Source organism: Tasmannia lanceolata, unplaced genomic scaffold, assembly GCF_043159265.1.
Source record: "Tasmannia lanceolata isolate RefF3 unplaced genomic scaffold, GAP_Taslan_0.1 ptg000003l, whole genome shotgun sequence".
Classification (NCBI taxonomy): Eukaryota; Viridiplantae; Streptophyta; class Magnoliopsida; order Canellales; family Winteraceae; genus Tasmannia; species Tasmannia lanceolata.
The window spans coordinates 17,222,300-17,240,107 of record NW_027518680.1 but is presented as its reverse complement, the minus strand read 5'-3'; the positions used below and the strand labels follow the sequence as shown (position 1 = coordinate 17,240,107).

At 38.4% G+C, this 17,808-nt stretch overlaps 1 protein-coding gene across 1 annotated transcript in view; it reads right to left on the bottom strand.

Moving 5' to 3' along the window:
• LOC143866424 (uncharacterized) overlaps window positions 1–7,375 on the bottom strand; it is a 42,815-nt gene extending 35,440 nt beyond the window's left edge. Inside the window, exon 1 of the mRNA XM_077375962.1 lies at window positions 6,635–7,375. Within this exon, the coding sequence (XP_077232077.1) occupies window positions 6,635–7,091 (457 nt within the window). The 5' untranslated portion in view covers window positions 7,092–7,375. The remainder of the gene's footprint in view (window positions 1–6,634) is intronic.
• Window positions 7,376–17,808: the final 10,433 nt, after the last annotated feature.

The window sequence follows — 17,808 nt, the reverse complement described above, 5'->3', positions numbered from 1 at the left end:
AGGTCGTCATCCAACGCTTGGCAGTAAAAGAGAATGGAAATGATTGGAATAAAGTACTTGTAGTTGCAGTGTGTTTTTCCTTTTTCCTTTTTTATATGTCAAAGTGAATGTGTGGGATTGTAGAAGATGAATACGTGGGATTGACTACATACAAGATTGGTAGTAGTGTGCAATTTCCATTTCTATGTAATTTGAAAATGATTTGGTAGGTAATTTGGTTAGAACCTGGAAGTAGGATTGTCTCTTTTGTAATCTACAACCACAATTTGAAAATTTCTGAAACCATCTTGTCTTTTAAGTTTTTGTCTTCAAGTGTTGGCCGGCTTTCCCTCAAGTTTTGTATTTTAGAATGATGTTTGTCACAAGTAGCACACTTGTAAGGTGATATAATCTCTCCACTTGGCAAGTGTTGGCCAGCTTTCCCGCAAATTTCTCAAACAAAATGTCAAAGTGAGGGCCCCCTTAATTATTGAAGTGTGGTCATATTTAGGAAAACCATTCTAAATTCCAAGCCAGAACCTCATAGCCACAAAGAATAAGAAGCCTGGTGTAGTAAGTGTATGCTTCAGGACAAAAGCTTACACACGTTTCCCATGAAGCTTACTTCCTGTGGTGTGGTGCACTTGTTAAGAACCGAATAGCCTTACAAGAATATTAAACACAGGGTGATCCACTTATTTGATAGTAAATGGAAGTTTTAGGGAAACTCAAGTCCAGAGTTCCCAACGTGAATGTCTAAATCTGTATTGCTCTCAAACGAATCAAGTCTGCATGTGGGGCAATGTTAAACATTTTTTAGTGGTTGTTATTACCTTATGCGAGATGAATGGGTGACAACTCAAAGCCCTTCTAATCATTTCAATATGCCGTTGACCCAGGCAAAACAAGGGTGATGAAACTTTTAATGCACACATCATCAAGGGTGACAAACAGGTTGGATTTTTCTATATTACAGGTTTATCTAATATACACGTAAATGCCCCCAAATCTCAATGAAAATAATTCACAGAGGACAGAATTTGATGAAACATGCAGATTTGGTAGTTCTTATGACACTTTACTACTCTTTACTGATGCAACAATGGACCATAAACAACTTGCAAGCTCCCAGGAGAATCAGTCCCAGAAAAGTCAATATTGTGCCTGTAGTTTCACCAGAAAATACATATTTGGAAGTCTGCCACCTACAGTTTGCAACCTGGAGCATCAGTTGTTTCCCTGGCATTCAAACAATATTAAGTTGTACAACCTGAGGTGGGACTGAAAAAAACAAAATATATCATGTAACAGGGAGAAAATTTTATGTATCTAAAATCACAATACAAATAACAAACCAATTCCTGGGATACAAATAAGTTCAAAACCATCTGTTGCAAACCATGTATGTTCAAAACCATACAAAAAACACACAAATAACACATCTTCTTGAACCACTCTACATCTAATCTTTCATGAGAAGTCCTCAACTCCATGCATCCCATGATCAAGTACGAGTAAAAACAATGTCCAAGCCTGTCAATAAAAAACAACTGTAAGAGAAATGAAGTGAAATGAGTACTCGTAGAAAGAGAATAGTTTTGATGATAGAGTTGCACTCACCAACTGAAGAGAGTAATTTTGCATGGCTTCTTAGTACAGTACAGGTGAACTGCATGAGAGTTTAAAGTGAGCATTCCAGATGAATCAAAATTATATGGAATGCATAATGACAAATACATTGCATGAAGAAAGCTACATGAAGAAACAAATTGAATAATGACAAATATAAAATGTAATGAAATTACAATGATCTTGATTACCTCAATGCCCACTCAAATTCTCTCCATCATCGTCACCCTTGGGTCTGTTTTTGCACGTGCTCGCATAATGCCCTTTTCCTCCACATTTTTTACACGTCCTTGGCTTGGGTTGAGATTGTGACACCTCTAATGAAGATTTAAACCTTGTAGCATTTTTTGGTCGACCCTTAGTCCTCACAACTTTGGGGTCGTGAATAAATATCTCGGATGTTTCAATCAGATGATTGGACTGTACTTGGCTACCACTGCTTTCCAAGACAATCTCTCTGTCTTTCTTTGACTGTTCACATTCCGCCAACCATATATTTAAGTCTTCTTCAATCTTCTTAGAAATACTCTTTTTTCTCGGATGTTCGTCTAGTACTCTTTGAACCTTTGATGTAATACACCATTTCTCAAATGGAGTTACTTCGTTACTATCGCCTTTACTTGTAGACTCCAAAACATTCACTCGATATCTTGCCCCAATTGTCCACCTATTTAAGAGATATCGCTCGGGAAAGGTACATAAACGCCTCATATCCATTACGCGAAGTATGTGTTTGCATAAAATTCCTTGGGTTTCAAACATTGCACACTCACAAGTAGCATTAACACCTTCAGATGCATCATATACAACCTTGTACCTTCGCCACTCCTCCTCATTTCGCATTCCTACCTTGTATTCCGTCATGTTCCCATTCTCACTCTCTATGTCCTCCCAACAATCAATACTGGCTAGAAACTCAAGTTGGAACATGTCAAAAATTACCCTGGTATAATACTTTGCAGCATCTGCTTCCAATGTGCTCTTTGTCCTCAATACAGCACGTGATGATTTCGTCCTCCAATCTTCTTCAGCTTCCCTTTTCCTGCGATCCACAACGGCCTTTTCATATTGTACCACGAATTCTTGTAAAGTGGTACTCTGATTAACAAATCCATCGAAGAAAGCATTAATGCTTTCACTACGGGAACTAGAGGTCATTCCAGCAATGAATGTGTCTCTAAAATAAGCAGGAACCCAGTGCGATCGTAAATCCCACATCTTACCTAACCAACTTCTTTCGTCAATTTTATATTTCTCCACTAAAGTTCTCCATTCCCTCTCACTGTCTATTTTATATTTCCTATAAAACCAATGATGGTAGGCCTTTGCAAAGTCACTGTCTTCCTCTCTCATGGCTGGAACATGCTCAACTAGATGCCTATCGATATGCCACTTACAAAAGCGATGTCTAGTATTTGGAAAATCAATCTTAATCGCATTTCGCATGGCCACATCCATATCAGTTATGATACAACTAGGAGCCTTGCCAAACATGCATTTTAACCACACCCTAAACAACCAAATGAATGTCTCTTCCCTCTCATCTGCTAGTAGGGCACACCCAAATAGTGCAGACTGTCTGTGGTGGTTCACTCCGGTAAATGGTGCAAATGGCATCCTGTACCTGTTTGTTTTGTACGTGACATCAAATACAATTACATCACTGAAGGTTAGGTATGCCTCTCTCGCTCTGGAATCCGCCCAAAACATCGATCTCAAGTTGCCCTCAACATCTACCTCCACGGCAAACTGAAAATCCGGATCTTCTGCTCGTTTTTGTTGGAACCAATTTACTACTGTGACAGCTTCTTTCCCCATATTGTTACTTCTTTGTTTTCTCAAATGAGACGACACCTGATCTGTTGTGATATCAGAACATGAAGCACCGGATGCAATATTAATTGCCCTTGCAATGGTAATAGGCCCAAACCCTTCACTACGCATTTTGTCCATCAAATTCTTACATGATGCTTTCTTATGGAATGTAGTATGCGAATGATGCAAACGTGCTTTGTTAGGAGAAGTAAGATCATGACAATGATCCTGTACAAAACATCTCACTTCCCATTTCCCATCTTTTGTCAACTTGATATCCATCTTTGCCTCACACCCCTCTCTTACAATTCGACGTCGCTTCACTTCCCTATCAATATCTCTCTTCTCATTCTCATTTTTCCTCCCCTCTTTATCACAAACATAACTCTTCCGTATAGGTTCCCCTGTCTTCATCGACTTATTGGTCCTCCATTTTCTGATTCCAAAACCTGTAGCCAAAGCATAAAGATTATAGAATTCGTATGCATCTTCACAGTTATCAAAAAGCTGGCCTTCAAATGGTTTGTTAGCTCCTATGCTCCCACAATCCTCCTTAATAGGCGTCTCCAAACCATCACAACATCCGTCACCACTACCAACTTCAACTGAAGCCTCTTGACATTCTTCGTCATCAACCAACTCTAATATATTACCCTCAGCCACATATAATCCATCGGCTTGCGACAACGTATCATCAAGCGGAATTAACCCATTTGCGTCGACCTCTACAATAGATAGCCCTAACGGATCCATTACGTAAAAAACATCAAGTCAACGAGTAAACCAAAGATCGAACCTAGAAACATCAAACAAAATTAACTATTAAAACGAATAAGACAGCTGATTAGAATTTCATAAATTAAATCAACAGATGAATGCAATGGCAATGTATGGAGAGATAATGTAAAACCCCTGAAAAGTAAAGAAGAAATGAAGAAAGAACTAGAAAGTTTGCATTCTACAAAACTGTTAACAAAATAAATAAAGCAAAAGACTTTTGAATGATTGAACAAAATATTTTCTGCAACACATAATAAACAAGACCCAACAAAATAAATAAAGCAGAAGACTTTTGAATGATTGAACAAAATATGTTAAGTGGAAATTGTCAATGACATTTCATAGCTTCAGTCCACAATCAACAAGACACACACAAACAACACAATTACATGCCAGACCACAAAACCCAATAAAATCTATACTTAAACTCCTTGCCCTGTTTGTTTTGGATATTGAGAATCGAATTTCCTTCAGCCCAATCCCTCCAAAATTCAGAATGGAATTTCCTTCAGCCCAATCCCAACGATCTTGTGATGACAGCGTAGACATGGTCAAGAGGCCTGAAGTGGAATTCGAGCCCATTCTGAAAACCCCATTCATCCTCCCTGAAAACCCTTTTAAAAACCCCATTCATCTCATCAACAACTCATCCTCTTCCCTGTTAAAAACCCCTTTAAGAACCTTTCTTATCAATTTTTTTCTCTCCATACCGTAGGTCTCTCTGCAAAGCCCATTCTGAAAAAAGAAAAAAAGAAACCCATCCAAACCCTTTTCATTTGCAGAGAAAATGAGAGAGAGAGAGAGAGAGAGAGAGAGAGCAAATCATAAGCCCTAGAAAAGGCAGAAAATGGAATCAAATAACAAATGTATGAGAATATGAGAAAATCAAATCGGAAATAAAAAGAAAACGAAATTCGATCTCCGCGCACAAATTCTCAGCGCACAAATTCTCCAGAACGTCCATCAATGGAGACAGAAATCGATCGAAGAAAAGGAAAGAGAAAATGAAAGTCCATCCAAACCCTTTTCATTTGCAGAGAAAATGAGAAAGAGAGAGAGAGAGAGAGAGAGAGAGAGAGAGAGAGAGAAAATATGAGAGAGAGAGAGGGAGGGAGTGAGAGATGAAATACCTGTGGTGGCGAGAGGCGTTCCAGGGAGAGGAAGGAGAGATCCGGTGGTTTGCAGAGATCCCGTGGTTTGCAGAGGGAGGGAAACTAAACCGCGAGAGGGAGAGAGCCGTTTGCAGAGAGGGAGAGAGCTCTTTGCAGAGAAAACCAGTGAGGGGAGGGAGAGAGACGCACTCTGGGTTTTCGTTTAGGTTTTCTCCCCCATTTCATTTTCTTTTGAATGAATGGCTAGGATAGCTTTGATCTGGTGGCTGTTAAGTAGTGCGTTGGAACCTTACCTACGCCAGTGTGCAGGAAACGTTCTCTCTCTCTCTCTCTCTCTATATATATATATATATATATATATATATATATATAGAGAGAGAGAGAGAGAGAGAGAGAGAGAAAACATTTCCTACACACTTGTGTAGGTAAGTTACCTACACACTAGCTTAAAATACAGTGGGGGCCCACATTGTTTGGGTGATCCAAACCATTCATTTGAATGGTCCTCACATAGATAGGGTGTCCACAAAAAATCAGATCCATAGGATCATCCCAACCATTCAAACTATGGAGGCAAAAAATGGACTAATTTGTGAAGGTTTATACACGTCCATTTTACCTCCACAAATCGTAGGGTTGGGATGATCCTATGGATCTGATTTTTTGTGGACACCCTATCTCTATGAGGACCATTCAAATGAATGGTTTGGATCACCCAAACAATGTGGGCCCCCACTGTATTTTAAGCTAGTGTGTAGGTAACTTACCTACACAAGTGTGTAGGAAATGTTCTCTCATATATATATATATATTATATTAATATATACACTAAAAGGGTTATCCAGGGAGTGAAAGGGGGAGGCAAAATATGTCACTTCATTTTTGGAACCCCATTTGTTACTTGGACCACCCCCCACAGTGTAAAAAAAGTAGTCAAATTACACTAGATAGGGCTGTCCAGGGAAGATGAGCGGTGTGAACTTAATATAACCCGAGCTCGGTAAAGCTCATGAGCCGCTCGCGAGCCTGGCCGAGCCGAGCCCGAGCCCGAGCTTTTGAGCTTAATGAGCCGAGCCGAGCCTGGCCAAGCTCGGCTCGGCTCGGCTCGGCTCGGCTCGTTTACACCCCTACTTGCACGAGTGAACATTCAATTTACCGTGGCTGAGTTCTCATCCAATCCCAACTTTAAAAATACCAGTTTCTTGGATAAGTACTCTGTCACAGTAAAAGAGAGTTGACTCAGTTCATTTGGGCGATTGACTCGGGAAGCTTTAATAAATTCCATGATATACAAACAACCAACAAGGTTGTAATGTTACCTGTATATCCTCCAGCAGCAGCCACATGAAGAGAAGTTGACGCATCGTCCTCTTCGGACATAAGAAGCATTGTGAACTTGATCAAAAGATGTTTCACCACTTCCAAGTGCCCATGAGCTGAAGCTGCAAAGAGAGCGCTTTCGTTCTTGCGGTTTAGTTTATATGCGATCCAAGGATCGGTCTCTAACAGTAGTACCACCACTTGGACATGCCCCTCCCAAGATGCCTCATGCAGTGGTGTCTCCATCTTCTCATTCTCCGCCGAAAGCATATTGGGCGTTAATCTAATGATCTCCGATACCAGTTCGAAATGTCCACACCTCGATGCAATGTGCAACACGGTGTTTGATGACACTTGTTCGAGGACATCCGGGTTTTCTCGAACGAGACTCAGAAAGGTCGGCACGTCGCCCCTCAGAGTTGCCGCATAAACCCTCCGATCCATTTGAGAGTTCATAAGTCTAAAATTTGCTGGAGAGAAAGATAACAAAAAAAAAAGGATTGGGCTGCAAAGATTGTGTTTAAAAAGAAGAAACTTAGTCTAAAGAGACTTTGACAAACCACCCCACTTTTCTTGTTTTTCTATTTTCACTGCAATAGAACAGAGGCGAAGGGACAACGAAAGAGAGGCCTAGTGAGGAACTCCGAAAGGGGGTATGCCGCCCGTCAGAGTTTCCTCCTAAGGCCTCCGATCCATTTCCGAGATCCCAAGTCTATAATTTGCCGGATAGAAAGATAAAAAAAATTTGGATTGTAGATATGGTGGTTAAAAAAAGAAAATTTGTACCAAAACGCGGTGTCAATAAAGAAATTTTGACCAAAACGACCCCACTTTTCTTGTTTTTTTTTTAGAAAGCACTGCATCAAGACAGAGCTGAAGGGACAGCGAAAGTGATAGGCCTAGGTTGGTGACGTAAGGCACACGTGACAGCCACAACACGCCCATAGGGTCGCCCCTACAAGCATGCAAGGCTCCTTTACAATCAACTATTCCCAACATTCAGAGCGGCTAATAAATGTGGAAATTTTAGTCTCAATTAAAGCTCAAATGAAATACATATATAGGTCCATAAGTCTAAATCCAAACAATCCTTATTCGACGACAATCACCTTAAAAGTAACAAAAGTCTCTAACTGGAATAATGAAAGAAAGCAAGAAATCTCCTAAGCTCAAATCCAAGTGCCTGATCTCAGCAAGCACTACAACAAAACAGGGATTTCCCTACGGCAAAATCCGTAGGGACAACTACCCAAATCTGTAGGGAAAGGCTTTTACCTACGGAATTCTTGGTGCGCAGCTTCAGTAGCCTTATCAGGGGTAGGGAAAGACTTTTGCCTACGGATGTCATAATCCGTAGGGCTATAGAACTGTTGCCTACGGATTACTCCGTAGGGACTAACATAGATTTGTCCCTACGGGCATTAATGACCACAGTAGGGAAATGCCCTATTTTCCCTACATATTTGTCCGTAGGGATAATACACTTTTTCTGTAGGGAAATTCCATTTTTCGGTAGGGAAAATCAAATTTTTAGTAAGGTTAATCCAATTTTCCCGTAGGGAAAAAATATATATCCCTACAGAATTCCAAACAAACTCCGTAGGGATATGCCAATTTATTCCATAGGGAAATCTACATTTGCCTACTGTATTTAATATGAAATCCGTAGGGATAAGCCAACTTTCCCTACAGAAGTTTCAAATAATCTCTTTTGGAAATAAACTTTTCCCTACTGTTATTATTTTAAATTCGATAGGGATAGACTTGTCCCTACGGAGTTTCACAACAATCCGTAGGGAAAATGTGCTTATCCATACAGAATGTCATAAAAACTGTAGGGATATTCTTTTTTCTAAAGTGCATCAATATAATTCCACCTGTGATCTGTTGTACCTGTACTTTTATATTCCACACACAATAGATTACATCAAAATTGCATATAATCATCCACAACATTATACACAATTATAAAAAGTTCACTGCTTTAATTGATGATCTTTAAAACCACAATTTTCAATGTCGTTGAAATTATCTTCCACATTGTTCAAAATACAAAACTACAAAATAACAAATGTCTTCAAATTGCTCCCTCAACTAGCTAGACTTGACAAAATTAAACATTGTTTGAAATTCATCAACTACAAAATAACATCAAGGTCATCCTCTCCTCGAACTCCATCTTCATTTTCCATTCAACAATTTAACCTACAAACATAAAACATATAAATTAATATATATAAAAATTAATGATTCAAAAAAAAAACTAGCAATTAGCAGTTTGCAGGACACCAATGTCCACAGTATGATCCACTACAGTTGATGTTTCTATACAATCCAGTAACTCTTACATTAACTATTAAAATTATACCGATTAAAATTGAACGAGATTTGGAAATTTTACTAGGCCTATGATTCGTGTTATACCTTTGTTTATTCAACCAGCTCTTGTCCATTTCCTATACCTTCTAATGGTCCTGAAATCTGTTCATGAATTAAATAACTATGATCATAAATTGAGACATAAATAACTTTGACTATTTATTCTAAGATTTTTGTTCAAGATTTTTGTTCCCCAAAGATGATGATATGCTTCTCGACTATTTGAATGAAGATGGACAATCTATTGAACCCACATGGGAACAAGGGGGTAAACTTGTAGCCTAGTGGTTGAGGATTTGTATCTCAACCATGAGTTTAGAGGTTGGAAACCCAGCTTACCTATTAAAAAAAGATTCTTTGGGAACTGTAATTAAGTTTGACAGATGTTAAAATAATAAAGGGTTTTGTTAAGACTGCCCTACGGTGCTTTGGAAAAGAAATTTTACACATCTTTTTGATAGAAAATTCAAAAAAACATTTGTAAAAGTGTCAAACAACGTGAAAAATGATTGCAAAATTTCTTTTCCAAAGCACCTAAAAGAGTGCCCTCTCATTAACAAAACCCAATAATAAAAGACAAGATAAGTTAATGCAATTATAAAAACATGGCAGTGCGAATATCAGTAGCCTTCTTTGAGTGGGGCTATCAATGAAGTTAGTGAAAAAGAGAAAAAAGATTGGGGTTTTTTATTGATTTATATTTCCATTTTTTTCTTGGGAAATGATAAATTCGCACCCCCTTAGGATAATTCAAACCCTTGGGACCTGAAAAAGCGTTAAAGTCTTCCACATAGCCTCCTTTACAATCTGGAACTGGTTGGAGCTCCTACATTCCGAATTACAACCCATGAGATATTGTTGCAAATTTGAAAAGGTTGTTAAATGGCGAGCCAGTGCAGCCCATGTATCCATGGTACAAAGGATTCAAGGTCACCCTCCCTTATCCTCGACTAATTTCTTCAGTAATGTTAAACAGTAGAATGTTTTGACACAAATCAGGGAACAATTGAGAAATCGACAACAAAGGAATCTTACACCATCACTGGGATCATTGAGGAAGTTGACGAGACAACATTGAGGATTACAGAACTGCCAATCCGTAGATGGATACAGGATTACAAGGAATTCTTGGAATCTTTCTGTGTCAGGGAATTTAGGAGATGTTTCTCAATCAGTTATTTTAGGAGATCCCGAACTTTCAAAGTCAAAACTTGTTATGGAGTAACCCAATTTAGCTAGCATAAAATTGGAACATTCCTATCCAAGTTTAACACATTTAGGTTCTTTGCAGGCAATACTTGCTAGTGCTTTCGCTAGAAAAGATTATGAAAAGGCAATGGCTACCGTATCACGAGTTCTGCAGGTATAGTGCTTTTCAAACAGAAATAGTTCTACACAATCTCTGTCTCTCTGTTTTATTATTTAGGTAATTATTTTCTGTGTTAATTATTCGCAATTGATCAGAAATTTTTTGTCCTTATATTTTCTGAAAATACTAAGTATGTTCTATTTTGCAGTTGAGTGTGGTTCTAGGACTGTTCCTCACTGTTGGGATTTGGATTGGCTTGCAATTTGGATGGAGAGTATTTACAAAGGATCTCAATGTGGTGAAACTGATTCATATAGGAATCACGGTATTTCTTCACTCTTTTTGAAACCTAGAAGTGCCAACGGATGTGCCTACGGTTGCTATATATGAGTGCCATAAGAAGTAAACCGAAAGAGTCGGCCATCACGGAGCAAATCAAAATTATGATGATTGTGAGACAACTTGTCGAGAAACAAATGTTTTCAAACACAAGGAGCAATAGAAAAAAAGTTTTGATAAGAAAAAACCTATATCAGTTAGAAAATTGCAAGCCTTGTCTACAGGTAGCAGTAACCATTCAATTGATGTAACTAGCAAATGAATAATATTAGATAGAGAGGAATCTACTAGTCAAAGATTGCAAGCTTTATGAATAATCCTCCAAGTCCAACACCAAATATTTGTTCAAGACCTTATGAAGAAGAAGAAGACAAAAAGGAACTTACTCGCCCAACTTTGCTTCAGTCCCTCAATATTCAGGCAAAAGAACAGAGTCTCCTTCTTTGAAAGCAACAAGAATAAGATTTCCACCTCTATCACGAGCACCGGGACCCACCGCTACAATTTTTCTAGAGTTTAACTGAATCGAGCACAGGAAAAAAATCAAACTAAATCACAATAAAATAATAAATGAAACATTTTAGAGACCTTTTTTTTTTACTCATAAAAAAATGCGAATGACTTATCTAATTTTAACTCCTTTCAGTTGAAGACCTTTCTGTATTGATCTTCAAATGAACTTTTTTAAGAAAATTGATTGAAACTTTTACAGATTACTTTTGTAAGCTGGCCTAGTATGAGATTGGTTTATGAATTATTATTAATATTTTTTTTCTCAAGTAGCTCATCCTCCCTGTTGGTCACCAATTCGATTTCTGATCAATTTCATGCCCTTCATTTTGTAGAATGATGCCAAATGGGGAGGGCTGAAAACGGGTCAGGTCATGGAAGAAACTAAGCCCATTTTTGCTCGGATCGAAGTTAGAAAGGTCAGAGAAGATGAAGGTGATACAGTTCAGAATGAGGTGAAAGATAACAAGAGAATAAAACAGACTCAAGCCGTTGCAGAAGCATAGACATCTGATTGCGGAGTAGCTAAGATGTCTATAAGCAATTAAATTATCACTTAAGAGTACAAACTGGTATGTATTAATTGATACCTGATTTCTATTGAATTTTGATCATACCCTCTTGAAACTTTTATCACATTCTGAGTGGAGTCCTCTAATGTCTATATTCATAAGTTGTCTTGAGCTCATCCTGAAGGCAAGAATTCTCATGTTCCCCCCTTGAGCTGTCTTCTCATTGTTTAAAGCAAAACAGATCAATGGAGACTCGGTAACTGCACATCACATGTTTCTATGTTCCTTATTTTTTTAATGTTTTGCAATTTCTTGATAAAACAATAAAGTCCCGAATTTTTTTCGAGATTATGAAACATAGTCCAGATACCTTCCTATTTTATTTTAGGCAAAAATATTCCGTTAAATTCATGATATTATTTGTTGTCCTAATCTTGTTAAATTTTACTGCATGACGGGAATATCTTTTTTTTTTCCTTTTCTGTTGGGTGTGTAAGCTGGGGTTTGGCGGGGGACCAATACGCCATCCCTAACTCAGAACAGATGAGAGGGAGATCCAGAACTCGGGATAGACGAACACTAAACCTAAGAGTTCGAACTACTCAATACTCGTGAGTTACATAATTGGATAGCTTGATGGGAGTAGGAAATCTGTGACCTTATCTACGGCAATGACCGACAAATGAACGGTTGGGATATCCCTGCCTGTGTTTTGCCCACTCTATTTTTCATTCGCCATCATATATTTTTTATTTCTTTTAAGCGACAAATGGTATATTACATTTTTCTTTCTTTTAAGCAAAAAGATGATTTATTATTTTATTTTTCTTGATAAATTATATGGTGTTTGGCCATATTTTTCTGAGGGTAAAAATATAGCTTACTAAGTAAGACGAAGAGAATTGAGAGGACACGAGTTAGAAGATAATGAGAAGTGGAAGAAAAACAAGATGCTAATAACTCGTGTGGGCTGCTGTTAGCAAGGGCGGTACAGCCTACACAGGACTTGACGGCCTTATAAAAACTCAAATAAAACAATTTTCATTGCCATTTACAAAATTACTTCGGAAAACCCATATTAAAAAAGTAAAAGCCCTTTCTATTTATTTTAAAAATATTTTCCAATGCCTTCTTCTATAATCTGTAAGCCCTTTATTTACTCAGTTGAAACACCTTTTAAAATCTATACAAGCCTTTCATTGTCCCAGGTTGAACACAGAAATCAAAATATCAGAGTTTCAAGTCAACCATCAGTTCTTGAATATATTCAAAATCTCAAAATAATCAAGCTGAACCTCAACACAGTCAAGAGTAACCCATTACGAGTGCCATGTTTTCTAACATAAGTGTGTCTTGTGGGGGTTTTAAGTGAGTTTTTATTCTATAAAGCAAGTTTTCCACTACTTAAAAAAAAATCAGCAAGTATTCATTCGAATCAGCAATGTCAGGCATAGAAATAAGAAAGTTACCTTTCAGAAACCCTCGAATCCTTCTTCTCTTCTAGATGATTTCGCACCACAAATTTTGCCTTTTTAATGAGAGGGAAATTAGATCCCTTCCTCTTTTCTTCTTCTTTCAAACCCTAAAAGTGCCTCTGCTGTTTTGCTCTTCCCTAAACCCTAAGAAAATTAGAGAACACCTTTCTTCTTTTGGATGGAAGGAATGGAGGTGGAAATGGATAGCTAAGATGGGGGTGGTGATCAAGAGGGTCTATTTATAAACCCTAAGAAAACAGATGAGGGAGAGAGGATGGGTGGAAATGGATGGCTGATTTTACACTTCAAACTCTCTTTTTCTTCCTCTTCTCCTTCTCCCTTCTTCTCCCACAAAACCAAGCCAAAATGAGAAGAAGCTACTTATGGGTTAGGATTAGGGTTTCCTTGCCAAAACCAGAAGAGGATACTTGTGGGTTAGGGTTACGGGTTGTGACGGGAGAGAGGGAAAGATAAAAAATCGATAACTTCAAGGCTAGGGCGTGTTTACCCTCTTGGGGGTAATTTTGCCATTTTAAAAAATAAACAGGGGCGTTACTGGAAAATGAGTTCGGAATTTGTGTTTTCCGCCTTCCCGAGCGCGCCTCAAGTGCGAAAATCAGTAGGGATATAAATAAAATTAATCCCTACGGTATGCTTGGATTATCCGTCGGTAAAAGACCAATTCTGCATACGGTAAAGTACTAATTTCAGTAGGGAAACAAACCGTAGGCGTATATATCGAGATTTCCCTACGGAATACTACAAATTCCGTAGTTAAAAGTTCTACACCTACCGCTAAATAAGTAGCCGTAGGGATACTATTATATTCCCTACAGAATTTAAATCCGTAGGGAAAGACTGAACTTTTCCCTACTGAATAATAACGGGTCGGTAGGGAAAGTACAGTTTTGTTGTAGTGAAGTCTAGTGCTGTTCCTCTGTATCTGAAAATTGTTAAACCACATAATGAGCTAACAGCCCAGCCGGTTTTCCAAATCCAAGCCAGCTAATAGGAAAACGAAAACAATGCTGGTGTGAAAAAAGAAGTAACATGCCATAGAAATTTAGCCAATGCAGAAATTGATAGGAAGCAAGAAAATCATTTCTACATAAGCTACATAAGAAAAATACATTCTTTTACTAAAACCGGTTCCAACCACTCGGCTATGCAGTTTTCCGCTTTGAAATCAATGACAATGAATATATATTTCCATACACTTGGTTTTGTTGTTTTCCACTTAGAAATCAAATACTTAACAATCTTTTATGTGGCCAATTTCCAACCTTATTGGCAAGTAGTGTACCCCAAGGCGAACACTCATTCGTAAGACTCACAGGTTCTAAAGCACGCAATGTAATAATATCAATAGCCAGAGGACTCCCTACTGGCCTCTCGAGATCAACCTTACGGGTAGATAAACTCGACCGGTCAACGTGATCACGTCCAGCATCCACTGGCAGGTTGGGCACTAGATTCCCACCAGAGATCAACCTTACTGGTGGAACCCATTCCATACCAAGACTGTATACAAATATAGATAGAAGGAATTTAATATCTGCAATACCGTGCCATAAATTTTGTAGACGTTTCAAACCATAGGGGGCTCCCCCATTCAAATCCATTGAAACCATGTTATAAATAGAATGCTTGTCAATAGTGTTTCATGAATTTGAGCTTCCAAAATCATGTTAGTCACAAAGCTCTTTTTTTGTATAAATAAGAAAGCATGTTAAGACTAAAGGATTTCATGGATAATGACAATTCAACCATTTAGTATGACATGCTAAAAGATATCAGTGAGAAAACTTTCCAAAACAAGTTCCATATAATGGACTGTAATAAAAGCTTGCAACAAATCTAAGTATGAAATATACGTAATACACTGACATAGGGTAGGATCACCTACCTTAAGCGCAATCTCCAAGAATTACTTTGCAAGGTCAAGATTGATGCAGGTGTAACCACTAGTTCAGTTAATACCCAAGTTTAGGGGAGGATCAACTTCTTTAAGGAATTCTGTCGAACACCCTATGTAGCATCAATTTCCAATAAGGATTTTATTCTAGAAGATATCAACTAGTAAAAATCATTTAGGCCTTGGATATGGTTCAAATATGATCACCGAAACCACTAAGCTCCATAATTTATGATCAAAGCCAAAGGTCAGACTAAGGAATTCAACTTCCTGGACATTTCAGTACCCATAGCTCTATTGGAGACATCATAACCAATGTTGGTTCTATTATTAGAGAATAGCCACAAGGCATAACATGATGATCTAAACCGTCCAATTCATGCCTAGGGTAGCCGAATGCCTTATGGAGTGAAATTAATTCACTTTTGGTCCCATTTATGAAAACTTAATGACCAGCTATAGTGGAAATTGAGAGGGCTTTTACAAATCATTTTGTATTGTCCAAAGAAGACATTTAAATTAAAATGCCGCCTTTAAACAATGGCTAGGGATTTGTTAATTTTCAAGACAAATTACATTTTTTTTTTGAAGCTAAGTCTCAAGATTAACAAAAAGATCCTCCTAAAGCATAGAGAGATGAGAAAGAGGTTGGTGGATGAAATGAAACCTAGAGTTATAGGACTGTTAGGGTGGAAGGTTACTCACCTCTCGTTGCAAAGACCAAGCAATAGTAGGCTTTTTTTTTTCCCCTCCCGGTTGAGAAGGAACGGCGACAACAAATTGTAGTCACGTCAAAGGCGACTACAAGTATGAGATGGAGGGTCCCAGGACAACAAGCTTCCTCTTGCACTTCCCACCAAAGAGGACACAAAACTGCCAAGGTATTTCAAAACCGCAAGAGAGGAGGCTAAACAATGCAAATGAATGGCGAACGGGGCTGAAATAACTAGCAATAGTGGCTGCTTGTATTGGATTAGAATCCAGTAGCATTAAACTTTAGGTGATGCTGTAGATGAGGGCACAACCAGGGGCGGAGCCAGGAATTTACACTTGGGGGGCGGGGGGGGGGCATGACCACTAAAATAGCTGAGCCACTAATTTTTTAGCCAAGGAATCAGTACTATATAAAGGGATTTTTCAAGTGTGTGTGTGTGTGTGTGTGTGGGGTGGGGGGGGCATGGCCCCCGTCATGCTATATGTGCCTCCGCCTCTGGGCACAACACAAGGTGGCTGCTGTCATTCAAGGAAGAGGGAAAAAATTGATGCCTTGAAAGAGAACTAATCTTGTCTCTGATATTATCTTCAATTGAGAGAAAAGACCAACAATGCTCTCTTGTCCAAAGTCAATCCTCTTCATATATGCAAAGTGACTCATTTTTCCATAAGGCTTGATTTGTAAGAAAGGCAACTGCCTTGATCGACCATGTAGCAATTAAATTTGATTTGGCAAAATTTCCTTGCTTGCATATGACAAAATGGTTTTATTGGGTTAGGTAACTTGCCTTCCTTGCCCATGACCAATCCAACACACCAATCCAAATTGCCTTGCTTGCCCACCGTACTATACGTAGTTAAGAAATTAATTGGGCTATTCTTATGGCAACAAATCATGGCCATCCAAAATTCAAAGAAGGCACCAACGACTTTGGTCATTCTCTCCTACTTTTCCTTTTTGGTTTGCAAGGTGCCAACTCAATTCAGTGCATTAGGTTGGTATGATTCCTAATGAGCACACAAAAATCTTATCCTTGCTTTATTTAGGGCATTTGTTTAAAAGCATGGCTACTTTTAATAAAACATGAGATGCACAATTTTGATAGTGACACCCAACTAAAACATAACACTTTAAAAAAAAATTACCCTATTCTAGAGGCATGAGTTTTGGTAGGGACACTCATTCCCAAGCAGTAAATCCTAAGCTTGACTTTTGGTAATAACACCCATTAGAAAACAAATAGCCATAATTTAATTTCATAAGGAGAACTATATATATATATATATATATATATATATATATATATATATATATATATATATATATATATATATATAGAGAGAGAGAGAGAGAGAGAGAGAGAGAGGAAAATGATTGTGAGCTTGAAGCTCATATAGCTTATATGAGCTTGAGGGCCCAAACACATGGGTCCCACATTTTTTGTGGTCATCCAAACCATTCATTTGCAAGGCCCCCATCATAGATAGGGTGTGTACCAAAAATTAGCTCCATTGGATCATCCTAACCCTTCCAAAAGCGGAGGGCAAAAATGGGCAGATTTGTGGCAAACGATGTCTGTCCATTTTGCCGTCCACTTTTGGATGGGTTAGGATGATCCTATGGAGCTGATTTTTTGTACACACCCTATCTATGTAAGGGCTTTTCAAATGAATGCTTTGGATCTTCCTAACAATGTGGGCACACATGTGTTTGGGCCCTCAAGCTCATATAAGCTATATGAGCTTCAAGCTCATAATCATTTTCCTCATATATATATATAATACTTGGGACTGGGTATTACATCATACCCCCCTAAAAAGAATTTCGTCCTCGAAATTCACATACCTGGCGCTTGAAAAAGCTAGGGGCACTTTTTTGCATCTCCTCCTCAAGCTCCCAAGTTGCCTCTCGGTCAGAGTGATTTCTCCACTAAATCGGATCCCTTCTACTATGCTTGGTTGCTTGGGGTAGCTCGGAGAGTGGTGGAATAGGAAGTCAAAGGGAGGAGACAAGTACTTT